The sequence below is a fragment of the Euleptes europaea genome, chromosome 7 (assembly GCF_029931775.1).
Source record: "Euleptes europaea isolate rEulEur1 chromosome 7, rEulEur1.hap1, whole genome shotgun sequence".
NCBI lineage: Eukaryota > Metazoa > Chordata > Lepidosauria > Squamata > Sphaerodactylidae > Euleptes > Euleptes europaea.
Window position 1 is genome coordinate 86712356 of NC_079318.1, and position 27611 is coordinate 86739966.

At 44.7% G+C, this 27611-nt stretch overlaps 1 protein-coding gene and 1 non-coding gene across 2 annotated transcripts; one reads left to right on the plus strand and one right to left on the minus strand.

Annotated features, from left to right (window-relative positions):
- The first annotated feature begins 1889 nt into the window (after window positions 1-1889).
- LOC130480842 (phospholipase A and acyltransferase 3-like) lies at window positions 1890-27054 on the plus strand. Its single transcript, XM_056853464.1, has 4 exons — window positions 1890-1916; window positions 4292-4394; window positions 5720-6070; window positions 26921-27054. Exons 1-4 carry the CDS (start codon window positions 1890-1892, stop codon window positions 27052-27054), a joined length of 615 nt encoding a protein of 204 aa, XP_056709442.1.
- On the minus strand, window positions 26030-26171 carry LOC130481276 (small nucleolar RNA SNORA57). Its single transcript, XR_008933462.1, has one exon. It is a non-coding gene; the product is annotated as a small nucleolar RNA SNORA57 (small nucleolar RNA).
- Window positions 27055-27611: the final 557 nt, after the last annotated feature.

Below are 27611 nucleotides of genomic sequence, written 5' to 3' on the forward strand. Positions count from 1 at the left end.
ACCAATATTTTTAGACCCAGTCCGCCCCTGCTATAAAGCTGGGGTTGCCAGCCTCCTGGTGGTGGCTGGAGGTCTCCTGCTATTACAACTGATCTTCAGGTGACAGAGATCAGTTCCCCTGGAGCAAATGGCCGCTTGGGAAGGTGGACTCTTTGACATTATCCCCTACTGAAATCCCTCCCCTCCATAAACCCCGCCCTCCTCAGGCCCCACTCCCAAAATCTTCAGGTATTTCCCAACCTGCACCTGGGAACTCTGTCTCCAGTCCATCCTCCAAAGCAGCCATTTTCTTTGGTGGAACTGAGCCTTGTGTTCTGGAGATTAATTGTAATAATTTTTGGAGATCTCTAGGTCCCACCTGAAAGTTGGGACCTGCCATTTATGGCAGCCATATTTGGGCTGTGCCCACCACACTGTATCAGAATTCAAAAGGCGCCCGTAGGTTCAGAAAGGCTGGGGAGCCCTGGAATAGACCATTCAAAAATATGCCTCCATATTAAATTAACCTCCAGATACTAGCTGGAGATCTCCTGCTATTACGACTGATCTCCAGCCGATAGAGATCAGTTCATCCTGAGAGAATGGCCGCTTTGGCAATTGGACTCTATGGCATTGAAGTGCCTCCCCTCCCCAAACCCCGCCCTCCTCAGGCTCTGCCCCAGAAACCTCCCACCGGTGGCGAAGAGGGACCTGGCAACCCTATCTCAGCCCCACCTACTTCACAAGGTGTCTGTTCTGGGGAGAGGAAGGGAATGTGATTGTAAGCTGCTTAAAGACTCCTTAAGATAGAGAAAAGCGGGGTGTACAGACCTACTCTTCTATTAGCCGTCTGGGATTCAGCTCTGCTGTTTGGGTTCTCTCCCGCTTTCTGCAAACTATGCTAAATTTAATTATTCCAGAGGGATTTTCTACACAGGCAATAGGGTTGCACAGTACAAAATGGGGAAAGGGGGCATAGCTCAGTGGCAGAGCATCTGCTTGGCATGCAGAAGGTCCCAGGTTCAGTCCCCGGCATCTCCTGATAAAGGGACTAGGCAAGTAGGTGATATGAAAGACTTCTGCCTGAGACCCTGGAGAGCTGCTGCCAGTCTGAGTAGACAATACTGACTCTGATGGACCAAGGGTCTGATTCAGTACAAGGTAGCTTCATGACTGTGTTCAATTATTCACAGAGCTACTTGGATGAATGATTAGGGACTGTGGTCTATACCCTACTTTGTATAGCTTGTGCAATACTACTGGGATCCTACGATGTAATGTTTGCATCATCAGTGTCCTTCAGTGTTACTACTCTGAAGATGCCTGCCACAGTTGCTGGCGAAACGTCAGGAAAGAAAATTCCAAGACCACGGTTACACAGCCCGGATAACCTACAAGAACCAATGAACTCTGACCGTGAAAGCCTTCGACAATAATGTAAATAACGTTTTTAAAATACCGTGTCCTGCCCTTTAGCTTGCCTGGATGGAACCTGACTCCCATCACATTTGTGTACCTAATTATGGCTTCTTATGTTATGGACGCTGGCCTTTGAAAGAGAAACTGGAAAATGTAAAGTGCGGAGTTGTTGCTGTTGTTGCAGGACTTTACCCCACTGACTCAACACACAGTCTTGTACTGCAGCAGACTTTCCCCCTGCTGTCGTCGTTGTCTTCTTCTTCTTCTTCTTCTTCTTCTTCTTCTTCTTCTTCTTCTTCTTCTTCTTCTTCTTCTTCTTTTGCTTTGTATTATTTTCCAGTAAGCGTGGAGTTTGGAAGCTGCCTGCTTTATTGCCCAAATTAAGAAAACACCTTGATTTGTTGGGAGTGGCTTGGCAAGATATCTGTTACCAGGAGCGATAAAAGGAAAAGAGAATCAGGAGAAGAGGAGAGACCTCACCACAAGTCATCATGTCTTGGGTGGCACAAATGTCACAGGTAAATATGAGGGATCTTATAGAACATAACTTTTCCAGGCTGGGGGTAGTGGTATGGATTGGCTTGTTTTTAAGGCTTATGTTAATAAAGAAGGAGAAAGTTAATGTATTGGTGTTTGTGGGGGAGAGACTGTTCTCTTACTCCTTTCTGCACTCTCAGAACAATACTCTGTAGAACAGATGTCCCCAACGTGTTGCTTGTGGGCTCCACGGTGCTGGCAACACTTTTCTTGGTGCCCAGCAAATTTATTTAGAAAGGGGGGGGGAAGTGGGACTCTTGCCCAGCAGGGCTTCTGATTTGCCGCTGAGGATCTGATTGCCTATGGTAATAAAAATAAGATTTTTTTGTGCATCAACTAGAGTATCTGTTTTATTTCCTCTCACTGCTCTTTTCCAATGTATTTTTAAAATACCCCTCTTCTCCCTGCACCTGGGCTTCTTCTGTGTGTGTGGCTCAGCTTCCTGTGTCAGCTATTTTATAGTTATGTCCACCAGCCCCAAAATCTCCCACCAAAGATTTCTGGGGCGGAGCCTGAGGAGGGTGGGGTTTGAGGAGGGGAGGGATTTCAATGCCATAGAGTCCAATTACCAGCACGGCCATTTTCTCCAGGTGAACTGATCTTTCATCAGCAGATCAGTTGTAATAACGGGAGATCTCCAGCTAGTACCTGGAGGTTGGCAACCCTAACTGGAAGTGACATCTCTTTTGGGTGACAATCTAGGAGCATTAAGAACCACAGAGACTGGAGGTGATTCTTAGAAAGGAACTCTCAAGCCCCTTGAGCCTGACCTTGGTTGGGAAAAGGCGGGGTAGAAGTCAAATGAATAATATTAACAAATAAAAAGTTATGTCGCTTTGGGTTTAGGGTTGCCAGGTCCCTCCTTGCAACCAGCGGGAGGTTTAGGGAGGCAGGGTTGGGGGCGAAGATGTGCCTTCCGTGGCCAAAGCACCCCTGGGCGAGGAATGCGCAGAATCCCATCACATGCTTCCTCGAGGGGCTGGGTGTAGAGGAAGCCCCTCTTGATCCTTGGCTGGCACCCGGTTTGTCTTCTGGGCACCTGAGGAATGAGGCCAGCCAAACAAAGAGCTGGCAAGGCTGAAGAGAGCCCCCGTTCATCCCGTCTTTTTGGGAGGGGATACTTTTGCCTTTTCAAATGGGTTAGGTTTGCCAACCTCCAGTAACTAGCTGGAGATCTCCTGCTATTACAACTGATCTCCAGCCGATAGGGATCAGTTCCCCTGGAGAAAATGGCCGCTTTGGCCATTGGACACTGTGGCATTGAAGTCTTTCCCCTCCCCAAACCCTGCCCTCCTCAGGCTCTGCCCCAAAAATCTTCAGGTATTTCTAGGGTTGCCAACCTTCTGTGCATGATTAAGGAGGAATTTCTATGTTTCCCGGTAAAGTAACCTGGTGATGTCTTCATAAAGGAAATTGAAAGGAAGCAAACCACTCCCTCGATATTATTTCCATTTATACATTCCAAACTGAGATATTTTGTACTTTGTACTTTTTGGATGTTTTTCATAGTACAGTCATACCATTATTAGTAAATGTTGTTAGACTTATGAGCCTGTGTGCTGTTGCTGTTTGAACATAGTACCTGGAGGTTGGCAACCCTAACTGGAAGTGACATGTCTTTTGGGTGACAATCTAGGAGCGTTAAGAACCACAGAGACTGGAGGTGATTCTTAGAAAGGAACTCTCAAACTGCGTTGAGCCTGACCTTGGTTGGGAAAAGGCGGGGTAGAAGTCAAATGAATAATATTAACAAATAAAAAGTTATGTCATTTTGGGTTTAGGGTTGCCAGGTCCCTCCTTGCAACCAGCGGGAGGTTTAGGGAGGCAGGGTTGGGGGCGAAGATCAATGTCATCTACGTGATGACGTTATGTCTGGTTTGTCAGGCGGCACCGACTGGGGTGGCTGAGAAGAAAAGCAGCCCCAGAGGACCACCCCAAGGCAGGAGCAACAAAAGCAAAACAGGATGGAAAACTGTGCCTGGCCTCCTGCCTGGCGCCAAACAGCTGATTAGGAAAAACAGCTGATCAGCCATGAGGCTCTGGGAGGAACAGGGAGGGGAGTTGGAGGGGAGGAGACAAGGCAGTTCGCCTTATTTCCTCCCTTCCAGCTACGCTGGGACAAGACAGCCAAAACGCCGCAGGATTACAGTTTAACACAGTTGGCCCACAGCCAGCTAACTACTGATCCTCCTTCAAAGGGACCAGTTGTGTCCCTTCCTCTGCTCCCTCTCTCAGACGTAATGGGAAAAGGCCATCCTGGACCTTTTACTCTACCAGCAGTTCCCTATTTTTGTTTCTGCAGCTGGGCTGACCCTGAAGCTGCAACACATCTGAGGGCTTCTGTTTACCCTTGCAGGTGAATCCAAAACCCGGAGACTTGATTGAGATTTCCCGGCCTGTTTACCAGCATTGGGCTATCTACGTAGGCAACGGAAATGTGATCCACTTAGCTCCAGAAAGTAAGGACGACTTCACTTCAGAGAAAAAAATAACATTTACAGAGAAAACTTCAAAGGACTAGGATTGCCAACCTCCTGGCAGGGCGTGATCTACTGGAACTGGAAGTGATCAGTTCCCCTGACGAACATGGCTGCTTTGGAAGCTGGACTGTATGGCATTATACCCTGATGCTGAGGCCCTCCTTAGGCTCCACCCCCAAATCCTCCAGGAATTCCACAACCCAGATTTGGTAACCCTATTAGGGACTTCTCCAGACATTCCCCCCCACTGAATTCCATGCCAGCACTAGTATTCCAGTGTAGCACCAGTGGCAATATATACTTTCCTTACCTAACAAATGCAATGTAATCAAGGGGAGTGTTCCTAATTATTACACAGACAGACAGCAACTTCTTTCTTGATCTTTCCTGACCTCCTGCACATCACACAGTCAAAAGAACCACCCTGTGTTCTTACAAACCAATATTTAAACACAGCGGGTAGCTGTGTTAGTCTGTCACTAGCAGTAGAAATGTGTAGGAGTCCAGTAGCACCTTAAAGGCTAACAAACTTTCTGGCAGGGTATGAGCTTTTGTGAACCACAGCTCACTTCTTCAGATACCACAAGGTTGATGGATTTCTCCACACCCGCTACCCCTCGTGCATATCACACCTAATCCAATCACGCCTGCTAATGTCATTTATTTGCTTTTGACATTTACATTGCCATTGTGTTTCTAATTCAGTCATCTTTACTTAAAGATAGATGGAAATATTCTAGCTGTACCTGAAGAAGAGAGCTATGGCTCACGAAAGCTCATCCCCTGCCAGAAATTTTGTTAGTCTTTAAGGTGCTACTGGGCTGCTACTCTTTTCTAGTGCTAATATTTAAACAATGCAAGTTGAAAGCAATTAAAACAAATAAAATTAATCTACATATAATCGAGAAGCAGTTGTGACCAAAACAAGTTGAAATATTTGTAATCTTTTAAGATTAGATTCCATGGTCTTTGTAAAGCAGGACTTTCCTGATTCCCCCTCATACAAACAGCACCCAGAAAACTAGCTAAAACCTTTCTTCCTTGCTTGCTAGTTTTTTAAACTGCAAACCATTTTGGTTTGTTTGGGACATTTAGACCCTTGATGCTGCAGGCTGAACAGACCATGAAAATCTGGCTCAGAAAACAGTGTAACCTCAAACTTCCAAATCACTCACTGGGAAAAGCTCCCAACCCTTTTTCTGTAACTCCTGGAAGGACAAAAATGTATAGATGGATTTATTGATGAAATGCAGTTTATTTAGACTGGACAGTTAACTTGGGTGTGCATTTCTTCTGCTCCCAAGGTGAGGTCCCAGGAGCCGGCATCTCTAGTCTTTATTCTATCGTAACTGACCATGGAGTGGTGAAGGAAGAGCCTCTCTGGAAAGTGGTGGGGGAGGATAAGTGCCGAATCAACAACAAATATGATGGAAGATACACACGGCTGCCCATACATAAGATCATCTCGAGGGCAAAGGCAGAGGTGGGGAGAGTGATGGCCTACAACGTGTTCAGTCAGAACTGTGAGCATTTTGTCACTGAACTGCGTTATGGCACCCCTGACAGCGACCAGGTATGTAGACTCTCTTCCTCTGTGTGTATTGACAGTCTGTGCAGTGATATTGAACTGGGGTACAGACTCCTGGTCCCAAAGAGTAAGGGCTATTACAACTGATCTCCAGCCAATAGAGATCAGTTTACCTGGAGAAAATGGCCGCTTTGGCAATTGGACTCTGTACCATTGAAGTCCCTCCCCTCCCCAAACCCCACCCTCCTCAGGCTCCACCCCAAAAAACCTCCCATTGGTGGCGAAGAGGGACCTGACCAGATGAGACATTATTTTCCTCTCAACTTACAGATACCATAAGGGTACTATTAGTTTGTGCAAGGATTTCTTCATGCCGCCCCTCCGCTTTGCCCACGTTTCCTCTCTGTTCTCATGTTCCTCTTATTCGCATGCTTGTGTACCATGTGTGTAGCGCTTGTATCCCTCCATCTCAGGACAAACCAGATATGATCCTTTTTAAAGAAATGGGTCTGGGTTCTCCTGACCCAACAGTGTTTCCATGCAGCCACACAGCAGCTGCGGGAAATGTCTGTATAAGAAAAGAAAGAAGAGCCCTTGGACGCCACTAAGGAGGAAGGATGGATTCCTGCCTTCCCCCTCCAGCTGTTTTCCTGCACTGCAACAGCACTCTGGAGGAGTTGTTTCCTTGTTTTTGCTGTTTCACATAGAATATTTCATGTGGCAACCGCAGGGAGATACCATTTGTCAGTATTTTTGTTTTGGCTTCTACATGGAACAATGGTGGTGGGTTGGTAGTAGCATTTTTGGCATTGGGTAACATATGCACAGATATTCAACTATTTGAACGTTTGCTCATACGAGCTCAGGTTTAAAAAAAACCCAGAATCGGCAACCTGCAAATGTATGATACCTTTGAATAAACACTAGTGGACATTGTTATTGACGCTACTTCACTATTGCCAAAAACACCAAGATTCTTGTTTTGAAAAAGGTAAGGAATATGCTCAAAGCTGTAAAGAATCCTGGGATACTATCCCAGCGATGAAACCTCATGCCACTAGTTCAACAGAGATGTGTATTTGGGGAGCAGCGGGTGAACATAAAGATCATGAAAATTTGCCTGGCACAGCTTGTCTCTTATATACAAAAGAAGATGATGAAGAAAAAGGCATTTTGTTGATCAGTGATGGTGAGGAACCTGGAGAATTTAAATAAGAATTATAGATTCCAAACTTCATGGCTCTTAAATTCCAGTGGAAAATTTCAGATATTTTTGTTAATGTAATTAATAAATAAAATTAAAAAAACGTACTTGAGAGCCCATCCACCTCAAGGGTCATTCCCCACCTTCCTGTCCCCAAAACCAAGAAATATGATCTAGCCTTTTGGCTTTCTTGGTCTCTGTCCCTTAGGTGTGACAATCTACCCTAGCTGTCAGCTGGTAAACCTTTTGTTCCACTCTGGCCTGAGTTATTTGCATCTCTAAGCCCTGATTGTTCTGTGTTTGGGGACTGATGATTCATCCCTTGGCAACCTTTTCTTCTTCCCAGCTGCTGACTTGCAGCTAGGGTCCTGTAACAGAGATACAATACAATTATTGGAATATAACTGGGATTTGGGATGGGTGGCATTTTTCCACAATAAAACATGACAGTTTTAAAGACTAGATCTTTAATGAAACATTAGCAAACATTCTGTATGTGTATTATTTAATTTTGTTGTTTTTGTTTCCAAAGATTCTTTTTTATGTTATATTTGTTGTTATGTGTTCAGTATTATAAATATTATTGGTTCCAAGGGATTCAATGGGAAAAATTTCTGACTGTAATAGTCTCTGTTTGCCATCCAGGGTGGGTACCTTTATCACGGATCGTGCCTCTCAACTAACGAATCCTCTGTCTTATTTCTGACAGACAGACAAAAGTCCCAGTTATATAGGCAAGCCACTTGGCCATTAAAAGAAAAGGACAGCAAAAGGAATTTTTGTTTTCTGTTGATTCCCATCCATTTTTATTAACAAACGTAGAAGATGGGGCTTCTGATGTTCATTTTTTCATCAATGTGGGAATGAATACACATCCACCATGAAAACCTTATCTTCTCTTTTTTTCTGCAGGTCACTGATGGTCTTGAGTTGGGGGGAGCAGCCATTACTGGTATCATAGGCATTGTCAGCTTAGCCACTGCAATTGCTCTGTTCTCCAAAGTGACTGAACGAAGACGTCATAATCAGTGACCTGCAACAAGAAGCAAAGAGGGCCTTCGCTGGAAACTGAACCAGAGGGTCCTGCAGGCAGCATCACTGGCATCGAGTTCCTTGATCTTCCTTGATCCTTACATAATCTAGGTCTAATTGGTGCACCCTTTTAGCTAAAATCTAGTGCAAAAATCTCTTCACAATTGCATTTTCCTCTGTGGTTGATGCCACACATATATCAGTTCCCAGGGGATTGCTCTCACATAGGTGTTTGTTTAGGAGGCTGAAGTTGGTTCCCAGTTCCCAGTTCGTTCCCTAGGAAATGTGAATGAGGAACTGGGAATAGGGAACAAACTGGGAACCAACTTCAGCCTCGTTTGTTTAGAGATATTTGCTCTTTTTCTTCCCCTGTAGATTATATTGCTCTGTTTCCACTTCTTGTCAGTCACAGTTTGTTCTGCCTTTCAGCTTTTCTCTTAAATTCTAATCCTTTCTTTGATTCCTGTGCTTTCCTTTTTTTTTACTCCTCAGATTTAAGGATGCCTGTACCACCATAGGGGCAGGGAACAGAGGGAAGTGGTCTTTCCTCACTTCACCAGAAACCCTGGTAGTATACAGTCTTAAACCCACATGGATCCAACCCCTTCCATATATCCTGCCTGAGAGAGGCTACTTTGTTATAGGTTGCCAACTCAAGGTTGAGATATTCCTGGAGATTTGGGAGTTTAGCCTGAAGAGGGCAGGGTTTGTGGAGGGGAGGGACCTCGGCAGGGTATAATGCCATATAGTCCACCCACCAAAGCAGCCATTTTCTCCAGGGGAACAGATTCCTGTCATCTGAAGATCAGTTGTGATTCTGGGAGATCACTAGGCCCCACCTGGAAGTTGGCAACCTTATCAGGAGAAGAGGAAATCTATGGATATCTCAACTAAAGTTTTTTTCAGAATCACATGTGGGAAAGCATGACAAAAACACAAGGTAATAAATGAGCAGATCCATAGGTGGGTCTAGGCTGCTGCAATTTTAAAGAGCGGCTGGGAAATTTCTCTGCATGATTTACTTTTCCCTACTTTATTGTAAATTAGTGCTCAGATTGACCTGCACTATATCAACTGAAGACAAATCACTCCTTCAGCCCATAAAAGTGCAAAAGACATCCTCTTTAGTTCATTGTCCATGCGATGTTTTCTGTTTACTGCTGGGCATCTGAGACACACTCTCTATAATAACTTTCTCACATTCTGTAAGCAAGATTTCCAAAATATAAACGATCCATAAGAATTCTGAATCTGAACGAGTGCCAGTCCTAATAGGTCCCCTTTGATTAATGGTAGAATGATTGGAACAAAAATCATTAAAATATCAAGAACTGTTAATCCGTGTGGTCTGTACATGTTTATGTCCTGTGTGAAGGAGACTTCCAAAATTAGGCTTGGAGTCACACAACAAGTAGCCAAGTGTAGGAAGGAAACTTCTCCTGCACTGTCTCTTATTCTTGACCTATCAGGAGAGGCTGACTTAAGTTTTCATACTTAGCTAGAAAGATGGGAAGACCCGGAATTTGCGAGGGCTGAGGGTGAGGCCATTTCTAATGAATGGAAAACTCATGCATAACTCCAAGGAACAATCAAGACAGTCCGGGGAAGAATGTGAGTGGATATACCCATGCATAACCGACCAAAGTCTGAGTTAAGACACAGGATTGTTTACCCCAAGGTGCCCTTCTTGTATAAAAGCAACTTTAAGTAATGAGAAAGTGAAACTTTTGTCAAGTTTATGGCTTTAAAGATAAAGAGAAAAACTACTCAGGTGCAGAACTGAGTATTTGCCAACTCCAGGTTGGGAAATACCTGTAGATTTTGGGGGTGAAGCCCGAGGAGGGCAGTGTTTGGGAAGGGGAGGGACTTCAATAGGGTATAATGCCATAGAGTCCACCTTCCAAAGAGGTCATTTTCTCCAGGTGACTTGATCACAGTGACCTGGAGACCAGTTGTAATAGGGGAAGATCTCAAGCTATCACCTGGAAGTTCACAAGAAAAGAAGGCTCAGTGCTGTAAGGATAATTGGAGCAACCCAAAACAGCACTATAACACTATAAAGCAAATAAGTGAATTTTATAAAGTGCAAAGTGAATAAATATACACAGCATATACAAAGGGAGTACAAACAGATACAAAATTTATACTAACAATCCAATAAATATGACTTATCAAGAGGATGCCAAAGATCCTAATTCAACAGGTAAGTTCAAGTATTCAACCAATTAAGGTATCATTTGATATTAGAATTTTTTGAGTCTTTCAAATTCTTTTTAGGTTGCAGTTATTGGAACAAAGCCACAGGAAAAAGATGTCAGACGTGTCGTCTAGATCGGGACCACGTTATGCGAAATGTGGTCCCGATCTAGACGACACGTCTGACATCTTTTTCCTGTGGCTTTGTTCCAATAACTGCAACCTAAAAAGAATTTGAAAGACTCAAAAAATTCTAATATCAAATGATACCTTAATTGGTTGAATACTTGAACTTACCTGTTGAATTAGGATCTTTGGCATCCTCTTGATAAGTCATATTTATTGGATTGTTAGTGTAAATTTTGTATCTGTTTGTACTCCCTTTGTATATGCTGTGTATATTTATTCACTTTGCACTTTATAAAATTCACTTATTTGCTTTATAGTGTTATAGTGCTGTTTTGGGTTGCTCCAATCACCTGGAAGTTGGCAACCCTCAGAACTACCCTGCTTACTTATCTTCACATGGGCTGGTTGATATTTTTGTGCGTGGGCTGAAAGAACAGTGGCCATGGGGGGCTACATGGAAAACGGACACATGGACGCTCTTGCCATGCCAAATGCCTCTGCAGTGGCAGTAAAAGCTACATGAGAATGGTTACCATGTGGAAGAAGCCTATGGATGAAGTCATTCTGGGAACACCTCCCTTTATGGTTGTGGCAAGGATAGGGGCTTAAAGGCAAACCAAAGGAAGATATGAATTATAAATTGGTAAAACTGTCTGAACTTTAAAAAGAATGGTTTTATGCCGAGTATGCATGTTTTTTTTTTAATTTTTATTAATTTTTTATAACATAAAAAGAAAATTAACAATGAATATAACAAAAAAAGAATAAACAAAATAACAAAAATATCCAGGAGTATCTATACATATTCATTAATACATTTTTAAGTATACAATTATTAAATCTCATAAGATACCCCCTTACCCTCCACCCACCACCAAATGTGACCCTTCACCTGACTTCCGCAGAAGTGTCTTGACAGTTTTAAACATATTTGTTACTAATAAAATGTAAAGATGTTAAAAAAAGAGTAATTTCTATAACTCACTTAGTAAAATCCATTTTTGCCAGTTTATCCCAATATGTGGCAGCCTTTATCCACCTCCAGGTATGCATGTTTGAAGAGCCCCGAGGCGCAGAGTGGTCAGCTGCAGTACTGCAGTCCAAATTCTGCTCACGACCTGAATTTGATCTCAATGGAAGTCAGTTTCAGGTAGCCGGTTCAAGGTCGACTCAGCCTTCCATCCTTCCGAGGTCGGTCAAATGAGTACCCAGCTTGCTGGGGGTAAAGGGAAGATGACTGGGGAAGGCACTGGCCAACCACCCTGCAAACAAAGTCTGCCTAGAAAACGTCGGGATGTGACGTCACCCCATGGGTCAGGAATGATCCGGTGCTTGCACAGGGGACCTTTACCTTTAACTTTTATGCATGTTTGATAATTTATAGACCCTCAAACACCCAGAACCAGCTGGGTTTGGCAATATGGTTCCGGAAGTTTCTAATGGTCCTGAGGAAAACACTTGTCTTCCCGCTCATTTCTTTGAAGCCTCACCTGAAAGTGGGGTTGCCTTGGCTCGCAAGGAAGGCCAGCTACACCTCTCCACTGAGGGAAATTTGAGGGTGGAAATGCATTCGGTACCTTGTACAGGGTTCAAAAGAAAACAAAAATGTCTTAAATAATCAACTCCCTCTAACAACAGGCTCGGTGTCTGTTGGGAGAGCATTGAAATGGGGCTGCTTATAGCAAGACAGCGATTTCTGTTCAGGTAGAAAGAAAGATGTTGTTGCAAGCTTGGATTCTGGTTCCTGTAGATTCGTCTCTCTCCGTGACTGTGTTGGAAGCCAGAGCCCCAGTCAAAAGTAGTGGCAATGTTTCGTGAGGACATTTGCTATAACCTCAGTGGGTAATGTCTACCCAGGCCAGTGTCACCCCTGGAACTTCTCACCACACGGGCCACTCTGCCCAACTCTTCCTGGGTCCCAGCTCTGCATGCCAAGTTGGCTAGGAACCAAGAGTTCTGTGCTGAAAACTTCTTAACGTTCAACACCCCCCAGAAAGCGAGGAACTCCTTTTCGCTCCCTGTGGTCTGTTCTAGAGTCACTGCCACCAGCCGAGGAACGGCTTATTATCTTTTATTATCCCCTGCCCCTGCAAGACCATGATCAACGTTTTAATGGTCTACTTCTGTATGACTGGGGAAGGCACTGGCAAACCACCCCGTAAACAAAGTCTGCCTAGGAAATGTCGGGATGTGACATCACCCCACGGGTCAGGAATGATTCAGTGTTTGCACAGGGGACCTTTACCTTTTACCTTCTGTATGGATAGTTTTCATGCTGCCAGAGGCATGGAACTCCAGAACACACCCTTGTAACTTGTGAATCAACCCTTATTGCATGTATCCATTCCAAGTGCATTGCTCTGATGTGGCTGTTTGTTTAGAGCAGGGGTCCCCAACATGGCACCCGTGAGCACCCACCAAGTGCTTTTAAAAAGTGGGTGAGCCCAGGTAGGTTCTTGTCCAGCAAAGCTTGATTGGCCACTGGTAGGGTTACCAGGTGTCCACTAATGGGGGGCAAACTCCCAGTAATTGCCGCTGCCCACCAACACTCAGCTGGTTGTTGGGCAGAAGCAGCCCAGCCAAAGGGGAAGGGTCAGCAATCTGCATTCAATTGCTAGAGTGTCCCCCTGGTGTGATGCCGGTGTTTCAGCATCATTCTGGAAGTGACGTCACACATCGATGCAGATTGTCACCCCACTGCACAGTAAGTACCCTCCTCCCAACATTTCCTGCCAGTTGCCAGCCCTAGCCACTGGAGATCTAACTGGCTATGCAGATTAAAATAACCTTTGCAGCAGCAGCTGCCACACAGTGTTGCATTTATTCTCTCACTCCTCTTTCCCAGTGTATTTTTAAAGGATCTTTTAGCTTCTAGGGTCAGTTCAGGCTTGATTTGATCTATAACCCACTGATTTGGTTTTTTTGGCAGTCTACATAGGCGATGGAAATGTGGTTCACTTGACTGGAGAAAGTAAGGACTTCTCGGCTACAGAGCTGAAAACAACATTTACGGAGAAAATGCCTGAGGACGACTGTTGCCAACCTCCAGGCAAGGCGTGGAGATCTACTGGAATTGCAAGTGATCTCCAGACTAGAATAATCAGTTCCCCTGAAGAAAATGGCTGTTTTGGATTGTGGACTCATGGCATTATATACTGCTGAGGTCCTTCCCCTCCCCACTCTGTGTTTACATTAAAGCACTGATACTCGCTCACAGAATGATAGACCTAAAAATAGAATTGGTAGTGTACATTTCAGACAGGCAAATTATGGTTATAAACCTAACAGTAATATCAGTGCTCAAATGAATGCTTTTAATTTTTTGAAACAAGTTACTTTGATAACTAGGCATCTTGAATTGCTTGTAAACTCACAGTGTTATATGCTGATGTACAGTTTGAGATATCCTCTTTCAGATGGCTTTCGATTTATTTCCCCATAATTATTTCAGGGTTTACCGGAGATACTGTTGTGTATCTAGTGATCCATGGTCTTTGTAGAGCACAACTTTCCCGATTCCCCCTCATAAAAACAGCACCCAGAAAGCTTAGCTAAAACTTTTCCTCCCGCCTTGCTAATTTTTAAACTGCAAACCAGTTTGGTTTGTTTGGAACATTCAGACCCATGGCGCTGCAGCTTGAACAGACCGTGAAAATCTGTCTCAGAAAACAGCGTAACTTCAAACTGCAACAAAAAATTCATTGCATCAAAATATTTCCATTCCAAAATGCTCAGGAAGATGAGCTCTATTTTTCCAAATCAGGGGGTTACCGCACTTTGTATTCCCAGCGATGTATTAAGAGTTTGAAAATGTTATAAAAAACATCGCTTTAAAAGGGTTTTTGGATACCACGGCTAATAAATGGTTAGAAGACATCTTCACAGCTAAAGGGGCCAAACAAAGTGTGAACAGTATTTTTTTATAACGTTTACAAACTCTTAATACATCGGTGGGAATACATAGAAAGTGTGAACAGTATTTTTTATAACATTTTCAAACTCGCAATGCATCGCTGGGAATACAAAGTGCGGTAACCCCCCGATTTGGAAAAATAGAGCTCATCTTCCTGAGCATTTTGGAATGGAAATATTTTGATGCAATGAATTTTTTGTTGCAGTTTGAAGTTACGCTGTTTTCTGAGACAGATTTTCACGGTCTGTTCAAGCTGCAGCGCCACTGGGAAAAACCCTTTTTCTGTAACTCCTGGAAGGACAAAAATGTATAGATGGATTTGTTGATGAAATGCAGTGCAGTTAGACTGAACAATTGACGTGTGTGTGTGTTTCTTCCCCTCTTAAGGTGACGTCCCCCCTCTGAGGAGCTGGCATCACTAGTTCTGCTTCTGGCAGCTGTAGTCTTTCTGCTGGCAGCTGCAGTCTTTCTTCAGCTGGCAGCTGCAGTCTTTCTGCAGTGATAAAGGAAGAGCCTCTTTGGAAAGTGGTAGGGATGGATATGTTTCAAATCAACAACAAGTATGATAGAAGATACACACCATTATCTGTGGAGACGATCATCACAGAGGCAAAGGCAAAGGTGGGGAGAATGTTAGCCTACAGCAGGGGTGGGGAACCTTTTTTCCGCCAAGGGCCATTTGGATATTTATAACATCATTCGCGGGCCATACAAAATTATCAACTTAAAAATTAGCAGACTAAGCCCCAAGCAGGCAGCTGCCCCAGATGACACCCCCCCGGCACGGGCAAGCAGGCAGGCATCCAACCGGTGGTGCACTTGCCCACATGGTGGCAAAGGATGGTCTGTTGCACCAGCCGGGCTTAGCCATCCAGCCGCACACCGGAGTTGTTCCTGCTCCACATGGTCAGGGCCGGATTCTACAGCCGGCTCCTGCTACCTCCGCCTGCAGGGATGAAATGAGGACACACGAGCTAAGAACTCCCCCTCCCCCAGCGCGCATTCTGGCCCTGCCTCCTTTAACCCCTCCATTGTCGCCACTTCCACCCATAACCCTCTTGTAGTACAGAGGGAATAGGTTTCTCCATGGCTCCGGGTGGGAAAGGGTTAACACCGTTTCTTGGGCAGTCCTAGCAGCTCCATAGCTAATGACTCTTCTGCAAGGGGGGAAAAGGTTCATTTTCTCGGCAAAACAAACTCACATCTGCCTTGAATAGAGGCTATTCCTGTTCGTGGGAGGGGGTGGATCACCAGCCTTAGATCCTTCTGAGCTAGAGATCTGCCAGGACCCACGAAGGGCCAGATCAAATGATTTCACAGGCCTTAAACGGCCCCCGGGCCTGATGTTCCCCATGCCTGGCCTACAGCGTGCTCGGTCAGAACTGCGAGCATTTTGTCACTGGTCTGCATTATGGCAACCCTGTCAGTGACCAGGTAAGTAGACTCTCTTCAGGCATGTGTACTAGAGTTGCCAGACAATGCCTGGCAACCAGTGGGAGCTTAGGTGGTGAGGAAATGGGGATGTAGCATCCTATGCACCATGACATCACTTTTAGAAAAACCTGGAAGTTACATTATGCTGCTCTAGGAGTCTCTGGAAACTCCACAGAGTTTCTAGTGTTTCCTAGGGCTACATGATGTCACTTCTGGGGAATCCTGGAAGTGACATCATGGCACACAAAATGCTGCCATTAAACAAAATTCTCCCAGCAGAACTTGGACATAGGGTCCTGGGGGGCTTCCACAAAGGGACAGAATTTTGTGGTTTTCCTTTTTTCTGGTGGGGTTGCAGATAAAACGCAGCAGCAATGAGGTTTTCCCATGGCAGGTGTCTTTACAGTCACCCTGCCACAGTCCCTCAGAAGAAACCACCCCTGGATGACCAGAGCTTTTGCACTAAAAAAATAAATAAATCAGCATTACAACATTGTTATATTCCCAGCTTTCATTTTTTTTTAAAGTCTCTAGCATCTTCTCTTGGGACCCACCCCCACACTTATTAGTCACTGTTGCTCAGGGGTAGAGCATCTGCTTGGCATGCAAAAGGTCCCAGGTTCAATCCCTGGCATATCCAGTTTAGATTATGAGGTAGTAGGTAATGTGAAATCTCCATAAATACCCTTTTGCCAATCTGTGTATTTGCCTTGATGGACCAATGGTCTGATTCAGTATAAGGCAGCTTAATATGTTCGTGTGTGGGAGGGAGGCTCACCACCATAGGCTGAGAGAGTGTAACTGGCCCAAGATCACCCTGTGAGCTTCCATGGCTCGAGTAGGGATTTGACCCTGGATCTTCCAGATCCTAGTGCAACACTCTTAACCACTACACCACATTGGCTGGCTACCAATAAGTCAAAGAGCAGAAAACCCACCACCGCACTTACCAGTTACTGTGTGGAGGAGGCGCACCACCACAGACCTGCTTCTTCACTTGCTGACAAAATTTCTGTTGAGAGCAAGTGATGAGCTGGGTTTTAGGGGTGGAGCCTGAGAGCGGGTTTGGGGAGGGACTTCAATGCCATAGAGTCCAATGGCCAAAGTGGCCATTTTCTCCAGGGGAACTGACCTAGGCTGTTCCGGGCCATTCTGGCTTTTACCCTGTCCCTTTGAAATGCAAGGAGATAGAGGGGACTTTTTATCATATATAATGGACATGTAAGAGGATACAAAGGTTTTGGGCAGAAGTTCATTCAGAAATGCAGAAAAACTTAAAAGAAAAATTTGCATTGAACTCTAAAATCATGCTGTTGGGAATGCTACCGTCTGAAATAAGGAGATCTTCAGAGGAACTGGTAAGATATACGATCACTGCAGCAAGATCTTTGGGGGTTACCGCACTTGTATTCCCAGCGATGTATTGTTTGAAAATGTAAAAAATACTGTTAGTACGAAAGTACTAAGAGTTTGAAAACGTTATAAAAAATGCTGTTCGCACTTTGTTTGGCCCTTTTAGCCGTGAAGACGTTTTCCAAATATTTATTAGCCGTTGTATCCAAAAACCCTTTTAAAGCGATGTTTTTAATAACATTTTCAAATTCTTTATACATCGGTGGGAATACAAAGTGCGGTAACCCCCATTATTTCTCCTTGTTGAAAATCTAAAACCACTTGGGGAAAAAAATGCTCAAAATTATATTCTCTAGCATTGAATCTGTTTTCCTTGATAAACCAATGGATGTTGTCTCTGATGTGTCAAAACGATGTCTCTCGTCTAACTAAGATGTCCCTGGGGTAGTTATTCCTCTTAGCATATGCTGAATTATGTATATATTACTTATTTCTGGGTAGTAACCTTGCACTTTCATAAAATCTTGAATTAATTCTCTGAAACTTCCTTCTAGATTATCTCCATCAAAGCCTTCCTCCAGCCCACAAAAATCTTAGATTGGATTCTCTATTTTGAATTTCCAAAAGCTCATATCTTGAATCTTTGATCTGCTCTTTCCTTTCTAATGTCTTGCTTCTGTACTTGTGTTTCAACTGATTGTTGTCTCAGCTGTATATCTTTGATTTCTTTCTCATTTTCTGTGAGTGGATGTTTTATATCCGATAACGTCCCTTGAAGGTCCTCTTTCACTGACTGTATCTGTGTTTGTAAACTAGCCTTGTTGTGCTGATTATTGTAATCTTGCTTTGAGTCCAGACATCTGATTTGCCAGCTCCTTAAATTTAGCAGATAAAAACTTTGAGGACTTTCCCATACTCTCCTCCTCCTCCTCTTCATCTAAATACTTGTCTTGCAATTGTTTAGTAGATCTGATATCTTTGCCTCTTCTTTGTCTCATCGGTAAGTCTCTGCTTCTTCTTCTTCTAAGTTGTAGAAATTTATACAACTTTTTTATAAAACATTTCACATAAGAATGTTTTGTACACAAACTTAAATCTGATAAGGATGCAAAACTTAATAACCAACAAATAATTGAAGAGAAATTCCACCTTCCCACATGCTACAGTTTTCTTGAGTCTGCCCCCAGTAGACCACCTGGATCAGTAATTAATTTTCTACCTATTAAAATAAGATCAGAATAAAATAAAAAGTTATGATTGGTAAATGAAAATATTTTAGTATATTAATTAATTAGCTTTAATGATTGGGAGAATAATAAAACACCCAATTATTAATTTTCTATTAATTTATTAATAAGTTAATAATTTTGCTTTGTATTCTTCAAGAAAAAAAAGGAAGAAAAAGGAAAGCAGAAAAAAAAGTCCTTAAAGAATAAAAAATTACAATCCTGGTCTTACAAACACAAAAATAAAGGAATTAAAATCTAGTTTATCCAAGGAAAATGCAAAAAAACTGCCAGAGACAAAAGGAAATTCCAGAGGTAAACCACCAACCTTAGTCTAAACATAAACAGTGGAAAGAGGAAATCAGAAAGAAAAAAACCGAAAAAGTATCCAACTCAAACTCTTAAAACAGATCCAGTGTCTTCACTTTCATGCGATTGTAGTAATCAAAAAAATCCACAAAATGTCAGACTAAAGAAAGAGGACCAGTCATTGACAAAAAGATCCCCCCCCCATATTTGAGTTCCTGGTGTTAATGTTATTTTCCTGTTTTGCATGATAAACCTTTATCCTATGTTATTGTAAGTCGGACTCTTGTTTTTTTTTCAAAAGAGAAGAGAGCGGGCTTGTCCCGGCTAGATTCCGCCTCCATAATTTCATTTGCTTTATGTTTTTTGTGTGTGTGTCAGTATGTGTGTGTGTTATTGATAGTGCTTTTGTGTTTGGGTGCACCTGGTTGGAGTTGTAATGCTGGAGATGCCAACAAGTTTCACAGCCTTGGGAGCAGCAACTGGATAAGAACTTGCATCAGCAACATTATCGACTATATTCTACTAAAAATACAAGTAAGATTCTTTTTATTAATTAACTTTACAATAAAAAGGAAAAAAAAACAAGGAAAAAAAAAACTTTGCAGAGAGCAGCTTACCCCGGAAAAAGAAGAGCAGGAAGGTTGCAGATGCCATTCCTCTTTCCCAATGTATTTTTAACTACCTTTCTTCTCTCTGAACTTGGGCTTCCTCTATGTATATGGGCTCTGTCTCCTGTGGCAGCCATTTGATAGTTGCCGGGCCTCTGCTTGCAACAACCAGGAGATTTCTGAGGAGGGGCCTGGGGAAGAGCACATCTAAGATGGACACTTAGACGGGAACTCAAAAGTTATGTCACTTCTGGGCCAGATGTCACACGCACCCTTTTTCTCCAGTCATGAACACCAGCAGCAGCAGGAAAGCAAGTGCGGCAATGGGGGATCCCCCTTTGGAAATGGGTAAATGGTAACTCTATGCTAACTATGGCGCCTTCTCCAAATTACCCTACGCCTCTTCCAAAAGGACCAAATTGTCTCTTCCTCTGCTCTGTCTCTCGGACATATTGGAAACAGGCCGCCTGGACCTTTTACTCTCCAAGTAGTTCCCAATTTTTGTCTCTGTAGCTGGGCTGACGCTCTGCCCCCAAAATCTCCAGGTATTTCCCAACCTGGAGCTGGCAACCCTAATGACAACCCAGGTAGGGTTGCCAGCTCCCGGTTGGGAGGTTCATGGAGAATTGGGGGTGAAGCCTGGGGAAGGCAGGGTTTGGGGAGGGGAGGGATCTCAGCGGGGTATAATACCAGAGTCAATCCTCCAAGACATCCATTTTCTCCAGAACAGATCTCTGTCGTCTGGAGATCAGTCATAATTCCAGATGGTCTCCAGACCCCACCTGGAGGCTGGCAACCCTAAGCTCAAGGTGCTTGTCACTTCCCTTTCTATTCCAAGGGCAGCAGGGGCCTAAGAGGGAGTTGGTCTGTTAGCACGAGATCTATTAACCTGCACATTTGAATAACTGGCATCCTCCGCTCTCCATGAGTGAAGGATAACAAAGCTTTTGTTGTACTCAACATCATATTTATTACAGCCAAAGGCCAGCATAAAATACAAAACATACAAAATATACATTCTATGATAAAATTATACAACTCCCACTTACAGCCATACTTATTAATCTGAAGGTTTGCCCATATGGTCTTTATTCTTCATTAATGCCTTGTTTCCGGCAAACCTAAGAGCAAAATTTTGCTACAGAGTATGAAATATAAGTCACCCTATCTTCCAATAGATCTTCTACCAAGGAGGCCTCAGAGGTGTAGGAGTGTACAAATCGAGGTAGGAGGGGAGTAACTAAGTGCTTTTGTTGTACTGAATTTTACCGTTGAATTGAACTGAAAGACCAGTAACCGTTCTGCATAAATAGGAATCTGCATTTAAATTATATTTTTTATTTCAAAATTTTCACTCATTGTCATTGTTTTTTACAATAATTCTTGGTTCCAAGGGCTTCAGTAGAAACATTTCTGGCTGTCACCCCCCCCACCAAATCAATGGTGGGTAATTTTTTCAGTGATGGTGCTCCCTCACCCAGAAGTTCCTTCCTGCCACACTTCAAACAAGACACAAGAAAGGGTCACCGTTGTATAGACTAAATACATGGCTGATAAAAGCAGAATGAAGAGAAACAATGACCTTTTTCCCCTTTGCTGTTTACTGCCATCTGTTTTTGTTAATACACATAGGGATGAAGCCTTTGGGGGGGGGGGTTCCTTTTTCATGAATGCAAAGACAACCCTGCCTATTTTTTCCTGCAGGTCACTGTTGCGGTTGCTGTTGTAGTCACATTAAATGTTGCATGTGCTGTGGTTCTGGCATGCCTTCTCTAGGGGAAGTAGAAAAGGGCAAGAGTCCAGTAGCACCTTAAAGACTAACAAAAATATTTTCTGGTAGGGTATGAGCTTTCGTGAGCCACAGCTTACTTCTTCAGATCACTCATTCTCTGGGGAAGATACTGTAAATGAATGACATCCACACTGAGAAGCAAAGAGGTCTTTTAGGTGGACACCGAACCAGAGGCTCCTGCAAGCAGATTCGTATCCCTGCTCATTTACCCCGACATTCTACGTTTGTGGTCTATTGGTTGCAGTTTTTTTGTCTAATAATTCTTTGCAGCAGTGGAAGAAAACATCTAAAGGCAGAGTGTCATTCTAAACAGAGTTGTGCTCCTGATCTAGCCACTGAAGCTGATGGGCATAGAATGGTATAAACCCTGCTAAAGATGGTGCTGTTCATTTATCAGCTCTTTCTATAATAACTATATATTCACCTGAGGGTCTATTCACATCTTACAAAGACATCTTCTAGAATCCGTCTCCCAGGTACAGGTGGGCCCAATTTGGATTAAGACTTGTGTACTTGTAGAAGGGGTATAAGCCTTCCACCCATACCAGTTTTCTGACTTAAAATGGACCTGGGGAGCCACTATACACCCCCACTGAGGGTATGTATTGATGGGCTACATGTGTACCAATGGGCCTTGGAGGCACACCTTTGTAATGCGCGAATCAGCCCAGTCATGGTCTGTTGCTTATCTAATATGTAGTTATAACCAACCATGTTTGTTAAGTACCGTCAAGTCACTTCCGACTCATGGCAACCCTATGAATCAATGTCTTCCAAAATGTCCTCTTTGACAGCCTTGCTCAGATCTTGCAAATTGAGGGCTGTGTCTTCCTTTATTGAGTCCATCCATCTCTTGTTGGGTCTTCCTCTTTTCCTGCTGCCCTCAGCTTTTCCTAGCATGATTGTCTTTTCCAGTGACTCGTCTTCTTGTAGTATGACCAAAATACAATAGCCTCAGTTTAGTCCTTTTAGCTTCCAGGGTCAGTTATGGCTTGATTTGATCTATAACCCACTGATTTGTTTTTTGGCTGTCCACGGTATCCGTAACTCTCCTCCAGCACCACATTTCAAAAGAATCTGTCTTCCTATCAGCTTTCACACCCATACACAGTAATAGGGAATACGATGGCATGAATTAACTTGATCTTGGTGGCCAGTAACTTGATTCTTACACTTAAGAATCTTTTCTAGCTCTTTCATGGCTGTCCTTCCCAGTCTCAATCTCCTTCTGATTTATTGGCTGCAGTCTCCCTTTTGGTTGATGAAGCCAAGGAATAACCAACCATATATCTAGATATAACCACATGATTGTAGTAGATGAGATTTAAGATTGAGATTTTTTCTACAAATTTGTACTCCTGTGACAAACAAATCAGAATAGGTGAGATCTCTGGGAGATATTTTTTGGTAGCTTGGGCTTTTTGATAATCCCTAAAAGCTATGAGAAAAAAGAGGAAAGTGGGAGCCTCTCCTCCACCGTTCTCTCAGTGTTGTCCTAATAGCTGCTGACATATCTGGCCAAAAAGAAAACTCCAGAGTCTCCTGGCCTTCCACAAACTATGCAAAACCAAACAATTCAAGAGGGCTTTTCTATGCAGGTAATAGGGTTGCAGTACACAAAATGGTTCAAACTTACCTGGCCAAATGTTTGGGACTTTGGCCTAACCAGCTTATTGTAAGTAGGATCCTATTATGTAATTTCTGTACCGTTTAATGTGTCATGCTAATACTTATGCCATGTTTCAATTCTTTCTGGTGGTTCAAGACTTCTAAAATCGTAATGCATGCGTTATTGAAGGTCCCATTGTCGACTGTTCTGACTTACTGTATGTAATACGCCTTGAGTCCCTGTGAGAAAGGCGGACTATAAATAATATAATTGAATAAAGTCTGAGTTAAGTCTATCCAACATGTCTCCTTATTTAAAAGCAATATAAAGTAACAAGCAAGTTAATGTTTCAGGCGAGTCTGATATGGAAGAGCAAAATTCAAGTCCTGTAGCACCTAATGACCAACAAGATTTCCTGGATATAAGCTGTTGAGGGGCATATATCTGACAAAAGGAACTTTGACTCTTGAAAGCTTATACTCTGGAAAGACTATGGGTCTCTAAGGTGCTGCTAGACAAGAAAGTGAAACTTTTGTTTATGGCTTTACCGAAAGGCAGTCAAAGGTCTTTTATGCATGGGTTGGATCTCCCTGCTTGGACCTGGGTTCACTGCACATTAAAGTAACCTGGGCTGGGGGAAATTGTATGCATTGGCTTGAATGATCAGGGATGAAACTGTGTGCTAATCGAACCATAAATACAGAAAAGCAGTCTCCCAAACTCAAATCAAGTCCCACCCCTTTAAATGCTGCTCTGTAACTGGCTTACACCACAGTCCCCCAGAGAAGATTTCCTTCCCCCCAAGACCCAACTGCTGCATAAAAAAGCATTTTAAGAACAAAAAACGGAGCAATCTGAAAGAAGGGGGGGAAGCCAAGCCTCGTTTTTAAAAAGCCTTTCTTTTGCTCAGAAAGAGCTCCGAGGTAGCAGGAAGCATTGGAATCCCCGCCTCTTTACACACTGCTTTGTGATTGGCTGTGAGAGAAGCCAATCTTGTTTTTCCCCTGCATGCTGCCTTGAAGTGGGGGTTGGAAAAGGGTGGGGGGCGTGATGGCGTGGGGAAGCTCAACCCGAGAACGGAGTATGCACGGTCTGTGACTCCGGAATGAGCCAGAATGAACAGTTTAATTCGGGCCAGAAGAGGAATGGGGAAAGCAGGGTTTGTTTTGTGTTGAAACAGCGTTGAGCTTCCAAGGAATGAGGTATCGTGCATACTGAAAAATTTGATCCTGGCTGAAACGGGGAATAAAGGAGGTTAAAGTTACCATGCATAAATGACCAAAGTGTATCTAGGTCAAAGGTACTCACCAGTGTGGTGTCGTGGTTAACAGCGGTGGATTCTGATCTGGAGAACCAGGTTTGATTCCCCACTCTTCCACGCGAGCGGCGGACACTAATCTGGTGAACTGGATTTGTTTCCCCACTCCTACACACGAAGCCAGCTGGGTGATCTTGGGCAAGTTACAGCTCTGTTAGAGCACTCTCAGCCCCACCTACCTCACAGGGTCCAAATCAGAATCAACCGCTTCAAACCACTACACCATGCTGGCTCTCTTTTTATGTGAGAAATGGGGGAGTCTGTACCATCCCACCGGTGTAAGGCATGACCACTCAGCCAGGGTTCAAAGACAGGCTACGGGAACACAAACCCAAAAGTTCCTTAAACATTTTACACTGTGAACACAGTTGTATAAATCTGAAATTTATTATTTACACACAATAAACACCTGCAGTCACACCAATCCAGATACTCCCACCCAGCACCCTAGTGGTTTAAAAGCAAAAAAGCCCCCAAAAGGACTTCCAGTTACTATGCCACAGCTGTGCATGTTTTGCCCAGATGTGGGCCTATGGAGGACATTATGCTATGGAGAAGGCGGGACAAAGGGCAGAGCTCGGGAAGCTAATGAGAGCTCTCCATTATCTAGTAAAGATGAGCTTCACATGCTACAAAGCCCTTCTGCAAAGGCTGGCCTGCACCCAGAGTTCACTGGCACCATCACCAATTTCTTTTTTGCTACCTTGAAAGAAAAAAAAGGAGAAAAGTTGGTGGGTTGGATCACATGAAGCTGCCTTATATTGAATCAGACCCTTGGTCCATCAAAGTCAGCATTGTCTACTCAGACCGGAAGCAGTTCTCCAGGGTCTCAGGCAGAGGTCTTTCACAGCACCTACTTGCAAAGTCCCTTTAACTGGAGATGCCGGGGATTGAACCTGGGACCTTCTGCATGCCAAGCAGACGCTCTACAAATTGAGCCACAGCCCCTGCCTGGTTTCACGTTACACCCAACAAATAAATGCCTTCAGAGCAGGACGGGTTATGGAGCTCTGAATGGGAAGGAATCCTGTCTGTGCGGGGTTTTCCCAATCTATTCGTTTAGGATTCAGGTTAGAAGTGCAGTGTACTAAATTCACAACTTGGAAGAGCTGTCAGCATCTGATCTAATTGCCTGTCTCTTTAAATGTCTATGAACAACAGCACTAAGGGTTTTTTTTGGGGGGGGGGAGGATTGCCGTCAAGTCACAGCTGACTTATGGTGACCTCGTAGGATTTTCAAGGCAAGAGACGTTCAGAAGTGGTTTGCCAATGTCTGCCTCCATGTCAAGACCCTGGTATTCTTAGAGGTCTCCCATCCAAATACTTGCCAGGGTCGACCCTGCTTAGCTTCTGAGATTTGAGGAGATCAGGCTAGCATGAGCTACCCTGGTCAGGGCACAGCACTAGGTAAGGGGACTGAAACAAGATTGGAACTGGGGCACTGTGGAAGGCCTTTACAAAAACTTAAGGAAATGGGAGATCTGATGATGGATTTCCAGTGGCTCCAGTTGATCCTAAAGACAGAAGCTTAAAATCCCCTTAACTGTGCTGGATTGGGAACATTGTACCCAATCTGGGCTAAAATCCACTGCAAACCCACATTAGTATTCAGACAAATTCTTTCTCCTCATCCACCTTTCCTTTGCCAAGAGAGCTCGGCCCAAGTTTCCAAGGTAATCCTGAAGTCTGTTCCCATCTTCTTTAAAGTCCTTTCCAGCTTGTCTACATTCTTTGTGACTGGAGAGGTCTAAATGTTTGCAGAATCCTGGGACAGAACTGGGCCTGACCAGAAACCTGTGGGGAAAAGAGACTGATGAGATGTGACATATCTTAGCCTCCTCAAAACCCCATCAACTGTGTTCTTTTGCACGCATCAAGCCCTTTCCCCGCTTGCAAGGAGAGCCTTGACACGACTCCTGTTTCCCCAGCCTCGCCCTGCGCAGAAGACCGGGCCGCGCAGCCCTTTTGTCCCAGTGCTTGAGGATAGAACCAGCAGATGGAAACGCCGCTGGCACCGAAGACAGAACACTGGGGGGACGGTTCCTTTACCTCCGGACATAACAGAGCCGGGCACTGAGCCACCCGGGCCTGCCAAGAAAAGGAGGCCCCTTTCCACTGGGATCGTGAAATAATCTTTGCAAACCCCAAGCATTTTACAAAACAAACACACACATCAGACACAACATAACAGCTCTCAGATAACACTCAGAGCAGAAACAGAATGGCAGAGCAGGCTAAATGCTGTTGTGGTTGTGTGCAACATGTAACACAGAGTACACGCAAAGGACAATCTGGTCCAGCACCAAAGAAGCTGCAGCTCAGAAGAGGGACCTCCCTGGTTCAATCCCCAGCAGTCCTGTCAAAGGATCTCAGGTTATAAGGCGGGGAAAGGCTGTTCTCTGCCAGAATCCCTGGACAGTCCTCGTGAGTCGGAGTAGCCCATATCGAGCCAACGGGCTGAATCAGTAGAAAGCAGCACTACGTAGACGGCTTTTCCTGCCTCAACTCTAGCACCCAGAAGAGGGTTGCCAACCTCCAGGTGGAGCCTGGTCTTATCCTGGAATTACAACTGACGAGAGATCCGCCCCCCTGGAGAAAATAGCAACACCGCAGGATGAACTCTTATGGCACCACTTACTTCCCTGCTGAGCTCCTTTCTTTCCCCAAACTCCACCCTCCTCATGCTCCGCCGCCAAATCTCCAGGAATTGCTCAACCCGGATTTGGCAACCCTTACCTGTAAAGATACACTGCCTCCGAACACGGAGGCTCCTTTCTGGTGGAACTCTGGCGGCCAACAAGACCCGCCATGACTTCCCTTTTGCAAATCCACAAAACCCTCCCCGCTTCTTTAGTTCCTCCAACGAATGGACTGAACTCCTCGCAAGGGTCCCTTCGCTACCTAGACGGCTTCTCTTGCGAGGATGCCTCCCCCGTCCTGCGGTCCTCCGGGGAGCTGAGCAGCCCTAGATCAACTCAAGGAGGCTGAGGCGCGGCTCGGACGCACTGGAGCGGGGCTTTTCGCCACCTCCGCCTAGAGCCGGCCAGCGGAGGCGCCGACCCAGGCGGGCGCCCCGGAGCATCCCCCCCCGAGGCAAGGGCCCGCACACGCCCTGCTCAGCGCCACGCTGCCTCCACGTGGCCGCAGCCCCTTCTCTCCAAGGACGCGGGCTAGGCCCCGCAGCCTGCCACAGGCGCAGCCCCCCCACAGCCACCCCTGGGCGCCCCTCTCTCCCCCCCGGTCCCCACCGACCGCCCCAAAACCACCGGATCAGCCCCCTTTTCCTGCGCCCGCTTACCTCCCAAGCGGAAGAGAAAGGACGAGGCCGCCGCTGCACGTGGCCATTTATAGCCCAGCCGGCGCCTCTCGGGCGCCACCAAGCGGCGATCTCAGGATTAGGGGGGGAGAAAGCGGGAGAACCCCTCAACTCCCGTTCTGGTTGGTCCAGAGCCTCTCGGCCAATCGGAAGAAGGTAGGGATGTCGTCTGGGCAAGAGCGAACGCTTATTGGGTAGAAGGTCACATGGTGCGGCTGCCGTCCGGAAG